Raw genomic sequence first — 16,847 nt, forward strand, 5'->3', positions numbered from 1 at the left:
AGAGGAACTAAGCCCATGCGCCACAGCTACTGAAGCCTGCGCGCCTAGAGCCCATGCTCTGCAACAAGAGAAGCCACCACGATGAGAAGCCTGCACACTGCAACAAAGAGTAGCCCCCGCTCGCTGCAACTAGAGAAAGCCCACATGCAGCAACGAAGACCCAACACAGCCAAAAATAAATAAGTAAAAACAAATAAATAAATTAATTTTTTAAAAAGCCAACAAGATTTGTTGAGAGACCGGATGTGAGGTATAAAAGAAAGAGAAGATGATGAATGGATAAAGAAAATGTGGTGCATATGTACAGTGGAATATTATTCACCCATAAGAGAATGAAAGTCTAGCATTTGTGACAACATGGATGAACCTGGAGGACATTACACAAAGTGAAATAAAACCAGACACAGAAAGACAAAAATTGATTGATCTCACATACATGTGGAATCTAAAAAAGTCAAAAACTCATGGAAGCAGAGAGTAGAACAGTGGTTAACAGAGGCTGGGGTGGGAGAAATGGGGTGATGTGGGTCAAAGTTCCTGTAAGATGAATAAGTTTTATACCTGAAATTTGCTAAGAGTAGTAGACCTAAGCGTTCTCACCGTATGTGTACATACATGTGCACACGCGCGCGCACGCACACACACACATATACACACAGAAGGTAACAATGTGAGGTGGCCAATGTGTTAATTAGCTTGAATTATGGTGATCATTTCACAATGTATATGTCTATTAAATCATGTTGTCCACCTTACATATATACAATCTTTATTTGTCAATTATACCTCAGTAAAGGTCGGGGGAAAGAATGTCAAGGTTATTGCCTTACACACTGGAAGAATGGAGTTGCCTTTTGCTAGGAGGAAAGTCTGTGAGAGGGAGTGGAGCAGAGGGAAGGGCTGTCATAAGCTCCTTTGGTCTTGCTTTTCTAAAAACATGCCACCCTCAGTGTGATAAATAAAACCCAAGCAAAGCTGTACATGAATTCCTAACACCTGGGGAAGAAACGGTGTCATCTACTAACGGAAAAGAAGAATGAGCAGGTTGTCTCAAAATACATCCTTTCTTTGTTATCTTGCAGTGGTTCGGTTCTCAAGGGTTAATCACAAGCAAATCACTTTCTGCTGAACTCAGTGTTTTATGCTGCCTTATTATTTGGTTCAATTTCTACAAAGAAAGCTCTTTGAATTTAAACAGCAAGTAGAAAGGAGAAAAAAGGGAAGAAACAAGAAAGACTGCTTGGCAAATCAGCAGAATTTGAGAAAGAGAGGTAGTGCATATGCAGATCAAAAGAAGGAGAGCAAGGAAATTTATATCCCAGAAAGTGTCAGACATGATAAAATGACATTAGGAAGAGAATTTTTACAATTATCCTTCCCTAAAATTTTCAAGCTGGCATGAATGTCCCAGATTTTCATATCTAAATCCACCTGGCCCTTACCATTACTGTTCCATTGCCAAAAAAAAAAAAATACACTTGAACTTCTCTCAAAGCACCAATTCTTTAATTAATTTAAGTGAAAAATTTAAATTAAGTAAAAAAAAAAGCAATGTTAACTACATCTTACTTGCTTGACTTTAAAGTCACTTAATTTATTTTAAACCATAGGCAAGCATTAATATCTACAGCATGACTAGAGAGTAAATAAAAGGGCAAAACAAAAACAAACTGAAACAGTAAAACAAAACCCAAAAGCAAACATAAATAAGAAACAAAACTCTCAGGCTCAGGACAAATGAGTACTTCTCCACTCTAATATAATGAACAAAAAATTCTCCAAACTTAAATCCCTGCTATAACTGATGATCTTACGAATAACCTTTTAAGTACTGTTTAGCATTTATTCAGTGACCCACTGATACAAACCTTGCCTCTAATAACACAAGCAGCTTTCTTTGTTCACATTAAATGTGACTAGTCAGAAAGTCCTGTCCCAATACCAACCTAGTCCTGGTCGCCTCAGAGAGTACCAGGAGTCCCTGGGCTCATCACAGGTTTGCCAAACCAGGCTGCACATTTGGCTTCAAGTTCTTAAACCCAAGGATACTGTGACGGTTCACTTTATGTGTCAGTTTGGCTAGGTCAGTCAATTAAACCTCAATCTAGGTGTTGCTGTGTAGGTATTTGGTACATGTGGCTAACATCTATAATCAGCTGACTTCATTAAGTAAAGCAGTTTATCTTTGATAACATAGGTGTGACTCATCCAATCAGTTGAAAGGCCTTAAGAAAACTGAGATTTCCCTGAGGAAGTAGAAATTCTGCCTCAAGACTTAGCTGCTGTCTGAAAGTTGCCAGCCTGCAGGCCTGCCCTACAAATTTTAGACTTGCCAGCCCACACAACTGTGTAAGCCAATTCCTGGAAATAGATAAATAATACATTCTACTTAGTTCTGTTTCTTTGGAGAACCCTGGCTGATACATATTTCTACTGTGTTTCAGGACCAGAAAATAACGCTTTTAGGCATATCGCCCTGACTCATTCATTATTCACTAATTCAACATTTATTTAAACATTTAATCGGGGTGCTTACTACAAACCAGGCACTGTACTAGGGATAGAGATATGGATCAATAAGGTCACTGCACAAAGGTTACAAACTGATTCACAATCTCAAAACAAAACCTGCAAATCCTCAAAAACTTACCAGTTTGCTTTTATATTTTATTTCTCCATAAATTTATCTAATTTCTTTTAGAACTTGCTAGATTTTTAGCCAGAACTATTTCTTAGGATAATAAAGGGATGGTTATTCTAGTTGTCAATGACTCTCAAAAGTTGACACATGACACACCCTCTCTTAGGACCAGATTTTAAATCAGATCATGGACCATAGATAAGATTCCTTCTAGGCTATTAGCAAAGGCACATGGTTGTAACCCCATCCCTTTGTCATGTTACCTCATGATACCTCATCAATGTGCAGAGACACTGGAGTTAAGATCCACTGCTTTATACAGCTCTACTGAGATAACCAATGTGCTGAGAATAATCTAGTGCACAGATTTTACTAGTGTTAACCCATTCCATCAAATTTGAAACAAGCATGCACTAACTAAAAACTCTCTTTAAGGTGTATACAATTAGAATAATATAGTAATTGACATTTTTTTTAATTGGTAAAAACTTTCACTTTAACACTAGGTTTAACCTGAGGGAGAGATTCTATTTTTCTATCTTTATTACAATTTAGTAAGTCAGTGCTAGTAGGGAGCAGTGGAAGTAAGACACTGAAAGATGGTTTCAGCAGATATTTGATCAGAGGCTGCCAATAAGAAACTTGCATTTACCCTTACATGTTTTCCCTGTGAGCTGGTCCCTACCTGTGTCTGGACCAGGTCACTTCCCAAAATAAGCTCTCCATCCTCTGAAGCTGCTGGCTCTGAGTAAGGGAGTTGGGGTATCTGAGTCATATCCCTACTACCCTCATTCAGTTGAGTCTAATATGTCTCCACCCTTCTGTTTCACCACTGTTCATATAAAGATAGTATTATTGACCCCCGTCCCTAACACAGAAGGATGTCTGGTATATATATGGCTTCTCAGTTATGAAATAGCAAAGAAAAATGGAACGACTCTAGATAGGCAGCAGGAACAAGTAAATTTCCAAATATGAAAGAAATCAATGCCAACAGTACCCTCTCCCCTATTCAAATACTCCCACCTCTCTACATCCCAGTTTCTCTATTGTAATCCCAGACCACAACTCCATAACTTGTCTCCTTTACTGAACTGTGATCCTCTAGAGAGCAAGAAGCAGACATTATTCATCTTTGTATTCCTAGAACACGTATGGGTTAAATAAAAGTTAGTGTTAATTGACTGGATGGATGAATGTGTGTGTAGATGGTTAGGTGGACAGGTGGCCAGTTGCTAAGTACTCTGCTTCTGGGTCATAGATGGCTTCTGAGAAGAGTCCAGATAAAACTGTAGGATAGGGTCAATGCTAGACCAAGAGGGAAAAGGGAGGATACAGGAGAGAACAAAGGTTAGAAGCTGGGAAACCTGAATTCTGATTGAGATTCTGCCCTTAACTCACGGTGACCTTTGGTTATTGCAATTGAATATATGTGTATGTTGGAGGGCAGGGATCATCTACAGAATATGTTAAATATCTACAGAATATGTTAAATACAGACTAGACCAGTAACCTATGAAATATTTCAAACAACTTGTAAAATATAAGGTCAACTTCCATCTATTTAACAATATGGAATCATCTCAATATAATAACCCTAGGCAGACAGGCCAAAAAGGGGCAAGATTTTCAAAGCCAAATTCTAATTAGAAAATTAAACCAGAATGATACTGAAAGATGACTTCAAGTGTTTGGAAGATATCTGTTAGGAAGTAAGAACTATGGCAAGCTTTACATCCGTGCTCTGTGGCTCTTTATGCTAGATGTGTCAAGTCTATCAGTGAAGCTTCTGAGACGTGTTCTTTGGCCCGAAGCTTCAGATATATCTGCTCTAAAAAGCTTGGTCTTCTGGGCGATTCAAGGTTCATTTAGTTCTAAGAGTTAGTTTCTTTAACTTGTTCGTCACTGCTATTTTATTCACTGGCCCTAAATTTCTCTCTTTCAAATTTAAGGATTTTCCTTAGTTCTTTCTATTATCTAAAATTTGGAGAAAAGGGACTTTTTTTACCTAACAGATATCCTTTATCATTTTGCTATTGTACTGACCTTTATAAAATTATTTCTGTCCAATAACTTCCTGAATTAAGAGTTCTACACTATTCCTGAATTAAGTTCTAAACTATTTTAGCCTACCTTCAAATGAGCCTTCCCTGCCTCTTTCCCCCTCACACAACCACACACTCCTCCCGCCAATTCATTTATATATTTTCTCTTTCGGGAAATGTTCCATTTCTATTTGACTTTTGAAAGGTGCAAACAGAAGTACACACAGTACTCTAGAAACAGACACATTATACTTTTATACAGAAAAGATATGTTTTGGGAATTCCCTGGTGGTCCAGTGGTTAGGACTCTGCACTTCCACTGCAGGGGGCCCAGTTCGATCCCTGGTTGGGGAACTAAGATCCCCCACACACACACACAAAAGATATGTTTCTGTTTTATTTTCAATAGTTTCCATAAGATGTCCAATGTTTTGTTGGCATTTTTAGAGCTGAAAGAAATGATAGAAAACATCTAGCCAAAACCCACTCCACTTCCTCCATTTTTACGGAGGAAGACACTGAGGTCCTGAATAGTCACATGCCTTGTCCAAGTTGCAGCCATTGTTTTTTGCTTGTTTGTGTTTTGTTTTTAATTTATTTATTTTTGGCTACATTGGGTCTTCATTGCTGCACGCGGGCTTTCTCTAGTTGTGGCAAGTGGGGGCTACTCTTCGTTGCTGTGCACGGGCTCCATTAGTTGTGGCACGTGGCTTCAGTAGTTGTGGCGCACGGGCTTAGTTGCTCCACGGCATGTGGGATCTTCCCGGACCAGGGCTCGAACCTGTGTCCCCTGCATTGGCAGGCGGATTCTTAATCACTGCGCCACCAGGCAAGTGCCACAGCAATTGTTATCAGTGTCTGCACTGGGACTGGAACACAGGTATCCTAATTCCAGACCAGAGCCTTGGTCTTCAAGCAATAATTTAATCTCCTACAGTCTTTTAATAGATTATAAAAATCATTCAATTATCTTTCCAGTGTGAGCTGATACTCAATGAAACATCCCTAACTGACTTTAGTGCCCATTCACAAACCTTTTGCCTTGTACAACTTCTTACTAGGTAGTTTGATAAATTACCCAGAGAAAATGGTGTCATTTAATTGTCTAATGTCAAGTTAGATCCTAGCACTAGTTCTTGATGTCCTCACTCCTTAAAATTCCCTGTTTTTTTTTTTCACAAAATTTCACCTTCCCTCAACCTCCAAAAAGAAGTTGTATGTTCAAAACTCCTACATTTAATATAAAACCAACCAGTTTAAGTATGAAAGTAGGATTACTAGTACCTCCTTCAACTTCTGGATGGGGCCACGTGGCAATCTGTCACACTCTAGTATAAAGGCCATTAATAATGAGAGGCATCCATTTAGCCAACAACTCAAAGCCTTACAATTGTCAAGGGAGTGGTTCAATGAACGTTCTCAAACTGTTGCTATGAATTCAAATTGGGACAATCTGTCTTGAAGGTAATTTCACCATAGGAATCAACAGCCTTAAACACATTCATGTCATTAGGCTCAGAAAATAATCAGAGAGGTGCATAAAAACTTTTATATGAGAATATGCATCACTGCATTATTTATAATATATAAAACTGGAAACAATTTGAATACCCAACAATAGGGGAATAATTAAATAAATTAAGGCACATCTAAAATATGCATCCACAATTAAATAATACATTGAGGAATGTTTACAGACCACGTTAGAGAATAAAAGCAAGTTATACGACAGAATGTTCAGCATATATGCACACAGAAAAAAAATGGAATGCTATAAAACAAAACATTAACAGTAGTTATATATTCTTATTACCTACCTTTTATCACTAAAACAAAATCTTTGGATCACAGACTTTGGAATTCAAAGAAATATGGTTTGAATTGCTCTCTACATGTCAGCAACATAACCTTGGCCAAGTTACTTAACCTCTATAATAGAGCTTCCTCATCTGTAAAATGAGGTAAACAATACCTACCTCCTTGGGTTGCTATGAATTTTTAAAATCTAGGACATACATATACATCACCTAGTATTTTACATGTGGTAAACATTCAATAAATGGTACCTACTTCAATTACTATATTATTATACAATTGTTTCTTTTAAAATCAGGGGAAAAAATAAAGGTTAAAAAAGAAAAGTTGTGGAAGATCCCACCAGTCAGAAGGGTTTAATAAATAACTTCTTAAGTCAGAAAACCCTCTGATCTGTCTACTTGAAAATAAACTTTAAAAACAAATTCTTCAACAGAAACAAATATACCTCATCTTTGGTATCTCCCTTTTAATCCTGCACTTAATTTTGCACCCTGATCATAAAAGTGATCTTGCTGTGTCTCTAGCTAGCCTCCTCCCTATCATGTACTTTTTTTTTTAACATCTTTATTGGAGTATAATTGCTTTACAATGGTGTGTTCGTTTCTGCTATATAACAAAGTGAATCAGCTATATGTACACATATATCCCCATATCCCCTACCTCTTGCGTCTCCCTCCCACCCTCCCTATCCCACCCCTCTAGGTGGTCACAAAGCACCTAGCTGATTTCCCGGTGTGATACAGCTGCTTCCCACTAGCTAGCTATTTTACATTTGGTAGTGTATATATGTCAATGCTACTCTCTCACTTAGTCCCAGCTTACCCTTCTCCCTCACTGTGTCCTCAAGTCCATTCTCTGTGTCTGCATGTTTATTCCTGTCCTGCCCCTAGGTTCATCAGAATCTTTTTTATTTAAGATTCCATATATATGTGTTAGCATGTGTTATTTGTTTTTCTCTTTCTGACTTACTTCACTCTGTATGACAGACTCTAGGTCCATCCACCTCACTACAAATAACTCAATTTCGTTTCTTTTTATGGCTGAGTAATATTCCATTGTATATATGTGCCACATCTCCTATCATGTACTCTTACAAGCTTTTACTATACTGACTTCGAAGTCCCTGGCAAGCACCCCTTAAACTCTCTCTTTTGGCTTACCTACAACACCTTGTAATTCGGTTATTCTTGCTTGGGAAATCATCCCATTTCCTGAAAGCTACTTTTACTTCCTTACAATAGGGTCTTTTACTTTAAGGCTGTAATTTCTTACAGTAGCAATGCTTATAGCTTAATTTCATTACACAGTATTCTTTTCTTCCTTTTTGAGCTAAGGTGAAATAAAATTAACTCTGCTTTGAAGTTTAAGAATTTTTAAACAGGGCTTCCCTGGTGGCGCAGTGGTTAAGAATCCGCCTGCCAATGCAGGAGACACGGGTTCGAGCCCTGGTCCAGGAAGATCCCACATGCCGTGGAGCAACTAAGCCCACGCACCACAACTACTGAGCCTGTGCTCTAGAGCCCGCAAGCCCCAACTGCTGAGCCCACATGCTACAACTACTGAAGCCCACGCGCCTAGAGCCTGTGCTCCGCAACAAGAGAAGCCACCGCAATGAGAAGCCCGCGCACCACAATGAAGAGGAGCCCCCGCTCGCCACAACTAGAGAAAGCTCGCGCGCAGCAACAAAGACCCAATGCAGCCAAAAATAAATATATAAAATAAATAAATTTATTAAAAAAACAGAATTTCAAAACACATCTTGAAGCTTCTGAAGACTCTGAAAATTACCACAAAAACCAAGACTGTATATTATTTCTTGGAGTTGAATTTCATCAATTTCTGATATCTAAATGATGGAGAAATAATATGGTACAGTAAAAAAGTCAAGGACTTTTAGAGTCAAAATTGGTTTCACATCCTAGTCCTGCCACTTACTAGCTATATGACCTTGAGAAAGTTAATTAACCTCTTTGATCCTCAGTTTTCTTATATGTAAAATGGTGAAAAGTAAGGTCTAACTTCATGGGTTATTATGAGAAGCGGGAGAATATAATACAGTGCCTGGTAAACAGCATTCACTAAATGTTAGTTCATTTCCTCCCTATTTGTTTGCATATCATAAACTCAATACATTCATGCACATCATTAATTTTTACCTTATTTTTATATATTCAATGATTAAAAATAAAAAATATTACTAATATTATGGGGGCAAGAGACAGGTATGAAACATGTTACCTTATAAAAAGTTTAAAAGATTGGGAAGCACTGTTTGAAGACAAACAAACTCAGAAAAAAATAAAGGTTATTAAAAAACAAAAATCATGAGAAGATCCCACATGGTCACAGCTTTTGTACTGGCCAAAAGTGATTTTATACTACAAGCACCTGAAACAATCCCCTACAAAATCTCACAGTTAAAAAACCTTACCATATTGATCAAATATAGACAATAAACTTAGTGCTAGGAATAGATCCATTGACACAAAACTGAGAGTAAATGAGTCAACGATTCTAAACTGTTTCTCACAAGCTTTCTAGCATGGAAGGAAAGAATGAAATGGGTTACCCCAAATGGAAATATACAAATTAGGTAACAATTCATGGCACTTACTAAAACTTCTACTTAAAATTCTTTACCTCCAGCGAGCAACTAAGCCCGTGCACCACAACTACTGAGCCTGCGCTCTAGAGCCCATGAGCCACAACTACTGAGTCTGCGCTCCACAACTACTGAAGCCCACGAACACAGAGCCCGTGCTCTGCAACAAGAGAAGCCACCGCAATGCGAAGCCCGCGCACTACAATGAAGAGTAGCCCCTGCTCGCTGTAACTAGAGAAAGCCCACACGCAGCAACAAAGACCCAATGCAACCAAAAATAAAAATTAATTAATTTTTAAAAAAATCTTTACCAAAACCACGTAACACATTTAGAAATACTGTAAGTACTATACAGTAATAAAGTTCTTGGTGAGTAAAACTTTAACATCATTGCAGCTAGGCTGTATGTCTATGGCTGCTTCTGCTTTACAACAGCAGAGTTTGGTAGTGTGACAGAAGCCATAACGTCTGCAAACCTAAAGTACTATTCAGCCCTTTACAAAAGAAGTTTGCTGCCCTCTGTCCTTGAGGGTGGCAATCCTGGCTCACTCATCTCCTCCCCACACACACCTTGTATATAGCTTCTATGTAGTTGGTGTTAAAAAAAAAAATCTATTACACTGAATTGAATCGACAAACTTTAAAAACAGAGTTGGAGACTGCCTGTGTTATCAGAGGCATCAAGCAATAAAGTTACCAAAATTTGGAAAAGCACGTCAGAAGAAGTCAGAGTATCACGTCTACTCTGACTACACCTAATATTTAATACATGCTTATATTTTATGCCTCTCTTTACCATTAAAAAAAATCAGAGAAAGAATATCATTTATCTTAGTCTTTTTTATTCCATAAGGCCATCAGTTCATCATACTATAAAACATGTCCTCTAGTCCTCTGTTTTTCTTCCATCTAGTTGTTTCATTCCTTTGTTAACTTAATTATTCAGTGGATGTATAGAGCAGTAACCAAGGCTGGTACCATGTTGAGAACTGAGAGAACAAGGATCCTTAAAACTTGGTCCTTGCCTGTAAAGAATATCTAATTTTAGTTTAAAAGACATGTTTCAAAACGGAGAAGAAGCACTATTTAAATAATTCCAGCAAATCAACAAGTGGGCCAAGTCAGGTATCTGTTACTATCACCTAGTTTCAAATATCCACCAGAAAAACACACACACACAAACACACATTACTTTAAATGTTCCACCATCTTGAATCAAAGAATTTCTGAGAACTGGGAAAACAGCCCACTCCATCATAGCTGCTACTGCTGGGGGGAAAAAAAAGCATCAAAACTGTTTACAAATTCCCTAAGGCGTTATATTCTTCCAAAACAGCAAAAGCAGTAAATAACCTTCTAGATAAATATGAAGTGCCTGAAAGTGTTATAAAATGCTAAAACTTCTATCTTGAGACTGCAACATTTAAGTTTCAAAATAGACAATAGTTGTACCAGAGGAAAATTTTAAAAAAATAATAAATTCTGCATCAAAATGGTAGCTGTGATGGAGAAATATGGAGACTAGTCACTTACTCAACAAACATTTGTTTAGCATTTATCTATAAATATACAAATATTTAGCATCTATGACAGGCTTTGTGCTAAATTCTGGGCAGAGTAGTGAGCAAGACAGACACAGACTCTTCTCCCTTAGAAACTAACATAAAGGAGAAATCCAACAGAAAAAGAATACATGCATCAATGTTGAACTAAACATTCATGTTTATTTATTAAGCCACTCAGTAGTAATAAAATTTAATAGCTGTTCATTTAATAAACAATTAAGTAACTACCATGTATCGACTGCAATGCCAATCACAGAAGCAAGCATATAAGTTCTTGCCCTTAAGACTTCACAACCTAGCAGCTTATACGTATATAAATAATTTTGATATATTATAAGAAATAATTTAATAAAAAACTGTATATGACTGTCTAAGGAAGTACTTAGGATAAAACAACTTTATTCTACTAGGGAAAGGGAACTCGAGTCAGGTAAGGCTTCACATCAGTAACCTGAGTCTTAAAAAATGAACAGCAGGGGCTTCCCTGGTGGCGCAGTGGTTAGGAATCACTGCCTGCCAGTGCAGAGGACATGGGTACGAGCTCTGGTCTGGGAGGATCCCGCATGCCGCAGAGCAGCTAGGCCCGTGCGCCACAGCTGCTGAGCTTGCACTCTGGAGCCCGCGAGCCACAACTGCTGAGCCTGAGTGCCACAAGTACTGAGGCCCGTGCGCCTAGAGCTCCTGCTCTGCAGCGAGAGAGGCCACCCAATGGGAGGCCCGTGCACCGCAAGGAGTAGCCCCCGCTCGCCACAGCTAAAAGAAAAGCCCACGCGCAGCAACGGAGACCCAATGCAGCCAAAAATAAAAATAAATAAAATAAATATATTTTTTTAAAAAAGAACAGCAGTTTGCCAGGCAACGAATTTCAGACAGAGGAGAAAACTACTGTAAGTAAAGTCATACTACAGGGTACAGTACAGTGAAGGAGACAGAGAATGAGGCTGCGTAAGTCAGTCATTTAGGGGTTAGTTCATGAACAGTCCTGTATATCATATGGAATATTTATACAATTTATATAATTACCATGGGAAGTTTGGACCTCGGTAAATTTATAAAAAGGAACTTTATAAATTAATTTAAAAAATTATAGTACCATAATTAGGTGTGTAGTATAGAAAAATAACTGATGGCTGTGTGAAGTGTAAAAAGGGTAAAGGACCAGATGCAAGAGAACTGTTTTTAAAGGCTATTATCAATACAACAGGTCAGAGGAGAGATGCTAAAGACCAACAGAATAACAGTGAGAAGGGAGAAAGTGGAGTGATGATGGCATTATTCAAGGTAGTGGATAGGCGAGAATCACCATGCATAGGGAGGGGATATAATGAGCTACACTTTAGATAAGCTGAATTTTGTATTTTTATTTGTAGGACTCACTGGTAGACAACTGAAAATTCTTATTAACTCCATTCTTCTCATTCCTGAATAACATTTACTCATTCAACAATTTCTTTTTAAAGTGCTTACCACATAACAGGCACCTTTATAAATGTTGGAAATACACAGACAGCAAAGTCCCTGTTCCGGGAGCTTACATTTTAGCCTCCTCTTATGATAACAATGATAGGAACACTGTTTTACAGTGAAAGGAACAGTGAGGAAAGAATAGGGCAAGGTTAAAAATATGGATATACAATACATAATCCATGTGATTTCTTCAAAGGTAAGCTTCAAGGTAAATATTTTAAATTCAAATTGCAATTGAAAAATAAAAGTGATCTTTTTTTTTGGTAATGAATAAGCACTTGATAATTTACATGTTTGACAGGTTTTGATTTTCATGTATCAGGTTTGCTTACACTGAAACATATAAGTGGCTAATTTTCTTATGTTACATCATCCTAATAATACTAGGAGTTACACTCTTCAGGAAAGTACTGAAAGTTGAAAGGCTACCAAGTCATACAAACTGAGTTTTGTTCAAACTGCTTTAAAAATTGTTAATATTCTCCTCTTAACTTTAAAGTTTCTTTTCTACTTTTCCATGAGAAGCAGCTTTGCTAAAGCAAAGTCTGATCATGACTGTGATTATTAAACAATTAATTGTAAGATAGTATTTTATTCAAAGTACTATGCAGGTATTTCCTCCTACATTTTTACCTTTTAATCTCCCAAACAGGCTAATGAACCTGAATTCTTAATCCCTAAAGGAAAGCTTACATGAGACAGTTATTTAACGTCTACAACTGCAGATATATATTTCAAAAACTTTAAAATAAATTGCATCTTTTTAAAAAATGGTATGAAAAATGTCTTCTTCAATTCCTTGACAAACATTTGATTTTCTACTATTTTCAATAAGATTAGCAAATACATCCCATACTTGGGTCATTTGTTCTTTGTTATCCTACACTTTGTCAACTTCCCATCACTTTCAGTACTTCTAAGTTTCCCCAAAGTTATTATTATCAACTCTCTTATGTTCCACCTCATCATTGGTCACTGCCTGGACCAGTGATTCCCTACAGAAGCAGAACAGACCCTTAGGGACCTTTTGAAAATCTGCAAGGACATTTTTTGGTTGTCACGATAAGTTGGATAGGAAGGAGGGTATTTATTGGATGAGGACTATGGATCCCAGAAGTCCTAAAATATATGAGACAACACTGGACAACAAACAACTGCCTGCATCCCTCAAGATTTTAAAAGACTCTACTGGACACTGAGTAGGTGAAAAGCCTATGTATGATCATCTTAGTCTAGGACTTTACTACATATAAAATATATCATTTTTGCACCATTTTAGTGAAGACTGAATTTTCCAGAGTTGCAGCTATCATGTAAATTGAGGTAAGATTCCACTTTGTTTCATTCAAAATTTTACCAAAAATTGTTCACAACCTGGGAAAAATTAGTTTGTCGATGACAATGGCCCTCATGGTATTTGAACTGCCAAAGTAATACATCTGACATCAGCCTGCATTTATAGCCATCCCACTCACAATTTCTTTGCACTGGTGCAATATGCCAGCAACTGATCAGTTCTTCATTGTGTCTTCTAATGTAATCATGCCCGAGTACTTACATATTTAAATAGTAGACACATTATTTTCTAATAAAATACTTATTTTACCTTTATGCTTCAATTAAAGCAGTACACTGATTTTTTAAAGTTATGCTTATGGGTATTTTTTATTGCCTATAAATCTTTAGGATATTACAGGAAACTTTAATATTTATTATAAAAAGGGGGCTCTGGGCTGGACAGGTTTAGAATCACTGGCCTACACTTTAGCCTTCACGCGCCCAGACTACTAAAGATGTCTCCTAACTGATAGCTTGGATTCTATACACTCCCTTTTCCAAAGAAAAGTACCTACAGATGTAAAAATAATCACCAATATTATTTCGATCTTCAAAATACCACAGGGCTCCAATTGCCTTGCCAATCAGTCCAGTACTGAGATTTTTACAACTCTCCATAGAGAGATGAGTTCTGCCTAACCTAATATCTTATCCAGTTTACATCACAGACTGAACACTCTACTCAGAAAGCCTTATTTCTGGGAACTATCCTCAATATTCTGTAATAACCTATAAGGGAAAAGAACCTGAATATATATATATATCCGAATCACTCTGCTGTACACCTGAAACCAGCATAACATTGTAAATCAACTACACTTCAATTAAAAAAAAAGTTAAATAATGTAAAAAAAGAAAGAAAGCCTTATTTCTAAGGAGTCAGCAAGTCACAGTGGAAAGAGTGTTAGGATTTAGAACCCTAGGCCCACCACTTATTAGGAGAATGATCCTGGATGAGTTACCACTTTCTGAGTCTCCATCTCCTCGTTTAAGTGACAACTGAAAAGGACCTTCCTCACAGGGCTGTGGTATGGAATGAATCAGACATAGCAGGAACTCAAAGAGTTTGCTACTTCAAACTTTTTATCTGTTTTGTTCATTTACTTCTTCCAAGGATGATACCTGGCTGGTATCCAGCAGTACTCAAGAAATGTCTGTTGAACAAAAGCATATTGCTTTCTGAAACCTTTCCAGCCCACTGACTCTGTTCCAGAAATTTATCAGTTAAGTAACGATAACTGAGCGCTTACAAATTGAGTGCTTACTTGAAGTAAACACCCAGTCTCTGCTCTCAGGAAACAAAAAAACGCTGCAAAATGACAGGTCAACATAAAAGATGTCACAAGACTGTGTATGACTAGTCAACGAACAGTATGGACAACAAGTGCAGTGCATCTAAGGGCAAGACATATCACTGTTGGCTGGATCAACACGGAAGGTGGTGTGGAAAAGGGATAAAACAGACTTTCTCCAACTAATCCATTCTTCTCACACGTAACCTGAGAGAACTTTACAACTGCCCAACAGGTCACTCTTCTGCTTAAAGCTCATCAAAATGGTACCTCAGGATACCCCAACCTGTTCACGTGATTTACCAGAAGCTTCCTATGTTCTGGCCCCCATTTGGGAACAGATCAGTAAGGTGGCCCACTAACTACATGTGGCAACTGAGTATGTGAAATGTGTCTAGTCCGAACTGAGATGTCCTGTTAGTGTAAAATACACACTGGATTTCAAAGATTTAATACCAAAAAAAAGGAAAACAACTCATTATTAATGTTTATATTGGGACTTTCCTGGTGGTTCAGCGGTTAGGAATCCGCCTGCCAATGCAGGGGACACGGGTTCGAGCCCTGGTCGGGGAAGATCCCACATGCTGAGGAGCAACTAAGCCCGTGAGCCACAACTACTGAGCCCGCGTGCCACAACTACTGAAGCCTACACGCCTAGAGCCCGTGCTCTGCAACAAGAGAAGCCCGCGCACCGCAACGAATTGTAGCCCCCGCTGGCGGGAACTAGAGAAAGCCTGTGAGCAGCAACAAAGACCTAATGCAGCCAAAAATAAATAAATACATTTATTTTTAAAAAAATAATGTTTATATTGATTTCACGTCAAAATATCACTGTGGGGCTTCCCTGGTGGCACAGTGGTTGAGAATCTCCCTGCCAATGCAGGGGACACGTGTTCGAGCCCTGGTCTGGGAAGATCCCACATGCCGCGGAGCAACTGGCCCGTGAGCCACAACTACTGAGCCTGCGCGTCTGGAGCCTGTGCTCTGCAACAAGAGAGGCCGCGACAGTGAGAGGCCCGCGCACCGCGATGAAGAGTGGCCCCCGCTCGCCGCAACTAGAGAAAGCCCTCGCACAGAAACGAAGACCCAATGCAGCCAAAAACAAATAAATAAATTTAAATACTTAGGCTTACAATTGTACATGTTTCTTCCTAATTTAAAAAAAATATCACCGTGGACATACTGGATTAAATAAAAATGCATTGTTAAAATTAAATCCACCTATTTTTTTCACTTCTTAAATATGGCTACTGAAAATCTAAAAACACGTATGCGGCTCGCATTATGTTTCCACTGGGCAGTTTCTTTTCTCAGCTCTACGTTTCAGCCTGAAGAGACCCCTCCCTTACTATGTCTGACTGGGCCCTGTTTACCTGGCCTACGACTCTGTAGATGATACTACTGGAGCCTGAAACGCTTTTTCCTCTTCACCGAGTCTGCCGCTACTCATTCTTCAGAAAACGCTTTTTCCTCTTCACCGAGTCTGCCGCTACTCATTCTTCAGATCTTAATTTTACAACGATGGTTACAGCGCTTTCTCCTAGAAGCCTCCCCTGGCCTCACCCCCTAGCCCCGAAAGACTGGACTGGGGTCTCCTCCTACATGATGGGAACACCCATCCTACAGCACTTATCACACTGCATCTGCAATTGCCTGTTCTCTGGTCTGTCTTCCGGACAAGAATGAAAGCTCCTTGAGGGACCAGCGATTCTCCGAACACGCCTACTCGTCAACGCCGGGCACCGAAGAGCATCAACTCTTTATAAATGAGGGGTGGGACAAAGATAGTGGATGAACACCGGGACGACCCCGGTTCGGGGGTAAGGGTGCAGAGAGGTGAGGCAGGAACTGGGGGGAGTTTGGGGAGCGGTAGCGGGTAGGCTCGGGCAGCTTGGAGCGGGAGAACGGCAGGAGAGCCGGCAGACTCACCAGTCTCCGGTCAATGTCGGCGTCCGACCGCTTGGTCGGGGGCGGCGAGTCCTCAGCATAGCGCAGGCCCTCGCCGCCGGTGGCGACGCCGCCACGGGCAGCCATGGCTATGCGGCGCGGGGCACTCGGAACGCCCCGCTGCCTACGAGG

General features: G+C 39.0%; 1 protein-coding gene across 2 annotated transcripts in view; it reads right to left on the reverse strand.

Annotated features, from left to right (window-relative positions):
• The window catches only part of DNAJC15 (DnaJ heat shock protein family (Hsp40) member C15), a 67,693-nt gene extending 50,846 nt beyond the window's left edge, over positions 1–16,847 (reverse strand). Inside the window, exon 1 of one of the 2 annotated variants that reach the window (XM_028497815.2) lies at positions 16,698–16,847. In XM_028497815.2, the coding sequence (XP_028353616.1) occupies positions 16,698–16,802 (105 nt within the window). In that variant the 5' untranslated portion in view covers positions 16,803–16,847. The remainder of the gene's footprint in view (positions 1–16,697) is intronic. The other variant, XM_007114626.3, reaches the window with a different exon arrangement.

The sequence above is a fragment of the Physeter macrocephalus genome, chromosome 13, assembly GCF_002837175.3.
Source record: "Physeter macrocephalus isolate SW-GA chromosome 13, ASM283717v5, whole genome shotgun sequence".
Classification (NCBI taxonomy): Eukaryota; Metazoa; Chordata; class Mammalia; order Artiodactyla; family Physeteridae; genus Physeter; species Physeter macrocephalus.